Source organism: Nicotiana tabacum, chromosome 22 (genome assembly GCF_000715075.1).
Source record: "Nicotiana tabacum cultivar K326 chromosome 22, ASM71507v2, whole genome shotgun sequence".
Taxonomy (NCBI): Eukaryota; Viridiplantae; Streptophyta; class Magnoliopsida; order Solanales; family Solanaceae; genus Nicotiana; species Nicotiana tabacum.
Genome location: NC_134101.1, coordinates 104,239,338 through 104,248,557, shown reverse-complemented (window position 1 = coordinate 104,248,557; position 9,220 = coordinate 104,239,338). Strand labels below are relative to the sequence as shown.

The 9,220-nt window shown below is 40.0% G+C and overlaps 1 protein-coding gene across 1 annotated transcript; it reads right to left on the bottom strand.

Annotated features, from left to right (window-relative positions):
* On the bottom strand, nt 1–2,336 carry LOC107806988 (uncharacterized). Its single transcript, XM_075243037.1, has 6 exons — nt 1,994–2,336; nt 1,743–1,885; nt 1,443–1,617; nt 1,228–1,245; nt 659–1,133; nt 1–250 (listed from the first exon to the last, which is right to left on the bottom strand). The coding sequence occupies exons 1-6, from the start codon at nt 2,334–2,336 to the stop codon at nt 1–3; spliced, it is 1,404 nt and encodes a 467-aa protein (XP_075099138.1).
* Between the last annotated feature and the right edge of the window lie 6,884 nt (nt 2,337–9,220).

Sequence of the window (9,220 nt, the reverse complement as noted above, 5' to 3'; positions counted from 1 at the left end):
TCAGAACTTGTCAAAAGCAAACACCACCGCCAACATCGCCTTCTCCGTCACTGTGTAATTGAGTTGTGCACCGCTTAGCATTCTGCTTGCGTAGTAAATCGAGTGCATCAGCTTATCTTTTCGCTGCCCCAAGACTGTTCCTATAGCATAGTCGTTGGCATCACACATGAGCTCAAATGGCTGCTCCCAATTGGGTGTAACAATGATGGGTGCAGTTATCAACCTCTTCTTCAGTTCCTCAAATGTCAACCTGCAATCATTAGAAAACACAAAGGGATGATCCTTTTCAAGGATTTTGCATAATGGGTTAGCAATTTTGGAAAAATCTTTTATGAAACGCCGGTAGAACCCAACGTGTCCAAGAAAACTTCTCACCGCCTTGACTGACGTGATCGGTGGTAGCTTCTCAATCACGTCAACCTTAGCATGGTCGACCTCAATTCCTTTACTGGACACTCGATGCCCCAGGACTATACCTTCTTGTACCATAAAATGGCACTTCTCCCAGTTTAGCACTAAGTTTGTCTCCACACATCTTTTAAGCACTCTCCTTAAGTTGTTAAGACAGTCTTCGAATGAATCTCCCACCACGGAGAAATCATCCATAAAGACCTCCATAATATCCTCCACCATGTCTGTGAAGATGTCTAACATGCACCGTTGAAAAGTCGCGGGTGCATTACAAAGCACAAAAGGCATTCTCCGAAAGGCAAAGATGTCATACGGACATGTGAAAGATGTTTTCTCTCTATATTCAGGGGCTACTGATATCTGATTGTACCCCGAATATCCATCCAAGAAACAGAAGTGCGATCGCCCAGCCAGCCTGTCCAACATTTGGTCAATGAAAGGTAAGGGAAAATGGTCCTTCCGGGTGGCTGTGTTCAATTTCTTGTAATCCATGCAGATACGCCACCCTGTGACTGTACGAGTTGAGATCAACTCATTGTTCTCATTTTTTACAACAGTCATTCCCCCCTTTTTCGGCACACATTGGACAGGGCTGACCCAATTACTATCAGAGATAGGGAAGATGATTCCCGCATCTAACCATTTGATTACTTCTTTCTTTACAACCTCTTTCATGTTTGGGTTCAGCCTTCGCTGGTGTTCCCTGGAAGGTCTGTGCCCCTCTTCCAGGAGAATTTTATGCATACAGAAGGCTGGGCTGATACCCTTTATGTCTGCCATGGTCCAGTCAATGGTAGTCTTGTTTTCTTGCAGTACCTGTAAGAGCCGTGCTACCTGCACATCCAACAAACCGGATGATGTAATAACATGCAAGGTCGAATTAAGGCCTAAGAACACATACCTGAGGTGATCTGAGAGTGGCTTCAGTTCCAACTTGGGTAGTTCCTCTATTGATGGTTTTGTTGGAGGAGTGACCCTTTTCTCTAGCTCAAGGGACTCGAACTGAGGTTCCCTTGACCAAAATCCTCAACCTTCTAGTGCCATGACCCATTCAGCTAACCCTTCACCATCCATTTCTTCTAAATTCATCAGACATGCCTCCAATGGATCTTTTACAGTTAGGGTCATATCATCTTTTTGTAGGATTACATCCACTGCCTCCACTAGAGAGCAATTAGCATATTCACCGGGTCTCCTCAAAGATTGCTGAACATTGAATATGACTTCTTCATCGTTCAATCTCATTTTTAATTCCCCAGTCTCACAGTCGATTAGTGCTCTCCCAGTGGCTAAAAATAGTCTCCCTAAAATAAGGGGTATCTCTTATCCACCTGACAATCCAAGATAACAAAGTCTGCAGGGAACACGAACTTCCCCACTTGCACCAACACATCATCAAGAATACCAGTGGGCCTCTTCACTGTGTGGTCAGCCAGCTGTAGCAGCATCGAAGTTGGCCTAGCTCTGCCAATGCCTAGTTTGGTGTACACAGCCAGCGACATCAGATTTATGCTGGCTCCCAAATCACACAACGCCTTTGCAAAGGCATAACTTCCAATTGTGCATGGAATAGTGAAGCTACCTGGGTCCGACACCTTTTGAGCTATCGGTTTTGCCACCACTGCGCTGCAGGTCTGTTTCAGAGTTACATTGGATAGATCCTGAAAATCAAACTTCCGTGACATTAGATCTTTCATCATCTTGGCATAACCGGGTATCTCCCTCAAGGCATCCATCAAAGGAATATTCAACTGAATTTGACGCAGTATCTCCATGAACTTCTTGTATTGGTCTGCCTTCTTTTGTTTGACCAGTCTTTGAGGGAAGGGTGCAGGTATCACCCTTTGTACATTGCTTGCTGGCTTCTCTCTGTTAGAATTTTCTGGCACAAGAGGTGCCACCTGTTCTGCAACTTGCTCATTCATCTTTTTTTTGCCTTTTCCTCCTGATTCTGCTCAACCACCACTTCAGTAAGTTCTGTTGGTTCCTCTACCTCTAATTGAACTGGAGTGGCTGGTATAATATCCTTGCTGGCTTGTGCAATTTCCTGCTCTCTGTCTAAATCTCTCCCATTCTGAAGACTTACTGCCATCAGCTGATTCGGGTTTTGGTCCTTGGGGTTTATGTTTGTGTCTGCAGGCAAAGTTCCCTGAGGACGATTGTTCAAAGCCATGGACAACTGACCCAACTGCGTTTCAATATTCTTTATGGCTGAATCATGCACTGCCAATTTTTCCTGCACTTTATTATTTGTCCTAATGAGTTGCTGAAGCATACCCCTGATTTCCACTATGTTGTTATCTTGCTGCTGAGGGGGTGGTTGGTATGTCAATTGTTGCTGATTTTGCTGTGGATAGCCCTGCGGTTTCTGATATGGTACTGGCACCAAATGGTTTTGAGGGTGCATACCCCCAGGCTGTTGCATATTAGGCCTGTACTGCTGATTTTGCTGCGGTCTCCACTGTTGTGCTCCTTGCCTCTGACCCCCATAGTTGTTGACATAATTCATATCTTCCCTTGCCCCTTGATTTTCACCTTCTCCGCTCCATGAACACACATAAGACTGATTAATACAAGGTGTACACAGTCCCCCATTTGTTGTATCAACAATGTGCACCTGTTTTGTACCCATCTCATCAATCTTCTTTGTCAATATGCTCATCTGGGTCATGAGTGTGGCCATGTTCTCTGCATGCGAATTATTTGGGTCAAGAGGAACTGAATGCACTATGGGTGCCAGTGTTGTACCTCTAGTCATCCACCCCGAATTTTGTGACATCTTATCAAGAAGGATTTTACACTCAGTGAATGTTTTACTTAAAAATTCACCTCCAGCTGAAGTATCCACATTTGATTTCAAATTGTCAGCTAGCCCCATGTAGAATCTCTGGTCGAGCATCTGGTCTGGAATGCCATGGTGAGGACACTTCACTAACATCCCTTTAAATCTTTCCCAAATTTCTTGCAAGGACTCAGTGGGTTGCTGCCTATACTGCAATATGTCATCAATCTGTTTTGCAGTCTTGTTAGGCAGATAGAACTTGTTCAGGCACTACTTGACTAATTCCTCCCAGATGGTAATAGAGTTGATAGGGAGCGAATTTAGTCAAGTCTGAGCTTCCCCGGTTACCGAGAATGGAAACAGTAGCAGCTTGATAGCTTCCAGAGTCGCATTTGGCTGCCTTTGGGTCATAAAAATTGACAGAAATTTTTTCAAGTGTCGTTGCGGGTCTTCAATCTGTGACCCGGAGAACAGTCTCTTATTCTACAGCAGATGCAGCATGTTGTTGGTGATCTAGAATGTCTCCACTTGAATTGTGGGCACAACTATGGCAGTGGCTAGATTATCAGCTGTGGGCCGTGCCCAGTCATAAAGTGCAACTTCGGGCACAAGAGGTGCCACCCCTCTGACATTTAAGTTAGCTGGCTCATTCCTGACGTTTCCGTTGACGTTATCTACGTCACCCATGTCAAATTCGAGTTAGTGTGATTGTTGAGATTGTTAAAGTCTTTTGTTGGCACGGTTCAATGCCCTGAATATTTTCTCGGGGTCTGAGAGTCCTTCTAGCAGTTCTCTAGTCCTCGAAGAACTTCTAGGCATACACCTGCTTTCTATAAGAGTTCAAACGTTAGAAATTCAATGAAAAGATTGGGTATAGAGAAAACTGACTACACTTAGAATTTTTGTACTTCTCTCAATTGTAATTGATAACACCGTTAATTTCCTGGTAACGACGCCAAAATTTGATAACACCAAACTATGCCTTATACAAGGACACATACGGACGTAGCAAATATAATCTGAGTAATTCTGCCCAGAGTCAAACCACAGAGAATTAACCTATCAATTACTTTTGTCGGATTTACTAAATTCACAGAATCAATTTCCCCAAACTTTGTAATTCACAATTGATGATACTTCTAACAACTAAAAAATGAAAATAATTAACAGCTGAAAATTAACTATGCTTGATGTGTAAACAGTTGGAATAAGGTCTAAGGTAATGGTTTCCCCGTTGGTGATTTCCTTGGTTGTATGTTTCTTATAGCGATGCCTTAGTTGTCTCTATCAATCAAGAACTCTCCAGCTATCATAAATCTCTCTCAAGCAATTATGATAATTTACTAGACGCACTCTCTCAAGCTACACTAGCTAGATTCACATTACCGTTCTTTTAGATTGCACCCGAGGTATCGTTATCTCTAATCCAACCTCTAAACCCTCAGTTATGACTCTCGTTTATACTCCGGAAGTGATGTTGTTCAAACAACTACCTAAATATGCACTCTCTCTCAAGAAGATACATAATAAATAGGAATAGATAATTGAGGGCCCTTTCAACTAACCACAATCAAAACGTAGATGAACAAATAGAGATTAACAACCAATTCAAACTATATTACTATCACAACCAAGTCATCCCCAACGGGTTTCACCAAAACCTTAGATTAAAGTATTTAACTACTCATGACAACGTAAGAATAAACTACGAAAATATTCATAATGGAAAATTGCCTGAAAAATAGAAGAGAATAAGAACTATGATGTTTTGGGTGATCTCTCACACTTGTCTTCTTGCAAAAGTAATCTCCAAAATAAGCCCCCTCTTCTCTTGGGCAAGTTTCCTACATCTTATAAGGGTTTTACAAAAGCTTTCCCGAATTGACACTTTGGCCCCTTAAATTTTTGGACTGTGAACATGCCGCCGCGGCCGCGGCGTCGACCACGGAGAACACTGACTCCAACCGCGGCGTGGACCGCGGTGAGTATGCTAGGCCTTTTTGTCTCCGCGTTCCTTCTCTTTTTGCTCTTTTGTGTTTGGGTACTTCTTGAGTGGGTGTTTTCTTCACGTTATTGCCTCTAAACACTTCATGTTGCTTCCTCACATATTATATTCCCTATGAAACCATATAGCATTAATTAAAGCATTTTATTGGCAACTTACATTATAAAACAACAACAAAGCATGGGCAATTATGGTGTAAATAACAACTATATTGCCTATTATCACGCTACCCTGGGTGCTGGGTGACGGGAAGTCTCCTATTTCGCGCGGGATAAAGTTATTTCAGCTCTACACACCCCCATCTCATATAAAAAAAAGTCTAAACCTATTTTGGAGGGAGAGACGCCACTTTGAGAGGAAAACACACACATGGAACACTCGGGAGCAAGGATTCTTAGTTTTTCTTCATCTTTCTTAGTATTTTCAACTATTCAACATTTATGAAATTGTTTAACTTTATCATGGGTGGCTAAGAACCTCATTATTCTAGGGTTATGGGTCGTGTTTAACTATTGTAATTTGACGGTTGATTGTATTGCTTGATTCTATCATATTAATTTGTTTATTCAATCTTACACTTAATTATTCTATTGCGTAGCTAACAATAGAGTACTATCTAAGAATTTATAGTTGAACTCGAAAGTGGGATTTATAGTTTGCATATAAGATTGAGTAGAGTAACTTCTTGAATCTGGTCATCGGAGAATAGATTCGCGATTATGATAGATATATTCTAGTTGCCTTACTTGGTTATTCTTGCAAGAAATATACATGCGTTCTTGTCAATTTTAATTCTATAGGCATATAGTCTTAGGTTGGCTTTAATAGGCGAGCGAAGCGTTGAAAGACCTCAACAAATTAGATATGTTAAGTGATTACATCAACCGACTTGCGATCGTATTTTCTTGTTTGCTTATTAGTTTCGTAGTAATTTAGTTAATAAAAATTACTATCATTTTCTTCATGACCACTTGAGCAATAAATTTATAAATAATTTAGATTGGACAATAGTTGATCATAAATTCTCATGGGAACGATACTTTCTCATCACTTTATTACTTGTCGACCGCGTATACTTGCGTGTACTTTTGGACCCAACAAATATAAACAAACTTGACTTCACATTGGGTTTTCCCATTGATTTCAGTAGCTATAATAGTTAAATACCAACAACTATGATTCTGTAACCTAATGCAATTACCAAATTCGCTACTTGAAAACCAGCATTTAACATTTTGAATTTCTTCTTCTTTGTTTTTCTTTAAATATCAATAATCATCAAAGTTAAAATAATCAGCAATTTGAATCCCTTATGGATAAGTCCAATGACTCAATAGCAGTGCGAAATTGGGGTTTTTGTCTGGTGGATCTACTCTGTAGTTAGGGGAAGTACACACCAAAAAGTGACCCCCCTTTTTAGTTCAGAAATACTCGATCCATAGATAAAAAAAAATTAATTTTCTGCTAAATCTCGTATTCTCCTGTAATTATAGTCTAATTTGTCAGAGCATCTCCTTGTCAAGGCAGAAGCTACGGGTTCGAGCCCTGTCAGTCCCGATGGAAATACTTAGTCGACTTTATTTACGATATGTCAATGCCCATATGATTTTAGCTTCAACTGAGCAGCAACTTAGATTTTTCTAGCACTAGGTTCGACCTTAGAAAGACCCTGCAATAGAATCCCAAAATTTTCCTCCACAAGTTTAAATCCGTAGAAAAAATCGATCTTACCTCCTCAATTTAAAAACTAATTGAATTTCAAATAGCAACACCAAATAAATCCGGGCATCTACCATGAAAACTTTGAAGGTTATCGAGTGCATATATGGACTTGCAAACTCTGGGAATCATTCAAGGAGTTTTAACTGTAGATTTCAAAGTACATGAATTATTCCTGGAGTTTGAACTCATAAATATTCAAACTCCACTAATCGTTCTTAGAATTCGTCCTGTTTTAAGTAGGGGTATTTTCATCTAAAAACATTTCTCACTAAAGAGTGTTATTTTCTCATTACATTTTATATACTAGCTAAAGTTCCCAAAAAGTGGTTGTGCTAGCCAATTTTTACCGCAATACTATACATTTATGCTTTAATTAAATTGGCATCTCAATCGTTGAATCTGTTGTCTTGTTGTTAACAACATAATTAAGTAAATAAAAGTGTGCTCTCTCTAATAACTTAAGTTGTTTACACACTTCAACATTGTATCAAAGTCATTGCTGCCTTTTTGAGGTGATCTGTCTCTCTCGCAGCACTAGGAATCCATTTTTATGAAAGAGGTTGTTTGCTTCTCTCTTTGTGGCTGTCCACGATACAAACTCTTTTCGACCAATTGTTTTTGGAATTTTTTTCTTTGTTGGGGTCCTGGAACATTCAGATTCTTTCCCTATCCGTTTTGATTTTTTTATCACCGAAATACGTGGCATCTACTTTTGTAGCGAGGTCTATAGCTTTTCAGTAATTTTTTCCGAAACTCTTTTCAGATCTCAGGTCTCAGGCTTGTTCTGCCTACATCCTACCACTTTTGATTTTTTTGATTACAGGAATTAGGATTCCAGTGTGGCAGCTAGATTTCTTGCTAGATCTACAACTTTCCAACGACTTTTCCCAAAATCTTTTTCCATATCTCGGGTGGCAGGCCTATTCCAACCCTTCCCATTCATGTTTTGGTGGATTTCGACCTGACAGTATTCTTTTTGGTGAGTTTTTCGGTGAATTTTTCTGGCAAGATCAGACAAATTCTATCTCTGGAAGGTTATTATGTATTTTGGAATATCCTTATGCGATTTTTTGATACTGAGGATTATTACTTATTCAAATTATGGATGATACAATGGCATAAAATAATTCTATGTCTCAAACTAGTGCTGTTAAATTGGATGGGGTTGGTACATAGCTTACTTTGTAAGATCTTATTTACTTTTTATTTATTCTAGAAAGTTGCTTGGTTATACTACTTGTCACATCCAACCTAGGTGAGGCATGGCTGGCACCCGGTGCCGTACTGGCTCAAGCGAACCACTATGCAACTCTTGAATGCTGGACGTAACCCAGGACATATATAGGCCAACATGGTCGAACTCTATCATACTATAAGCTATCATGGCCAACATGGTCGCAAATCGTAATATTTCGTAGGCGGCATCAGCTAGCCATCATACTCAAAACATCAATACATGTTCGGGCCGAGGAGGCCACTATTAGTATCAATACCGGACAACCCAAAAAGAAAACATAAATGAGGGCTGACAAGGCCACTAACATACTATCCATATTGAACCTGTGTCTATAAAGCCTCTAAGAATATTTGACATCAAAATATCATCGGGATAGGGCCCCGACCTACCCGTAAGTCTATAATAAAATCTGATATCATGACCTATAGAATCGGCTATACTCCAGAAGAGATGAAGTCTTACCGATTTCCCGCTGAATATCAATTGTATCTACTCTAAGGGCTCGTCAAACTGAATAGTTGCACCTACAGGAATGAAATGCAACGCCACAGCAATGGGACGTAGAACAATGAGATGTACCAAGTATGTAAGGCAGAAAGCAATACATATAAATAAATTCTGAAAACTAAAAAACATGAATGAATACAAAAATAGTCTGCTGAATGATAAGAATAAGAGTTATTTTACCACTTACTCTAGATCGATTTAGTAGATCACTATCACTTGGACCACTTGGTCGTTCAATCTGATTGAACAACTCAACCAACCATATGATTCTGAACTATGTTTATTAGTTGTTGCTTAGTGATATCTTGTTGCATAGTCGTTGTTACTTATTATAAGAACACAAAGTGGCTCTTACGCATAGCAAGGTAGATCGTCCGTAAGGCACACTACAACATTAATATCTGGTGGCACGTATGCGTAGCAAAGCAGATCGTCCGTACAGCTCAAATATTCGGGCCGAACTATGCATACACATGGGACAATCCATAGCCAGCCTTTATCTTACCTATGCATTTTATAGACCGTCCATAGGGAACATACTTATGCATATATAACA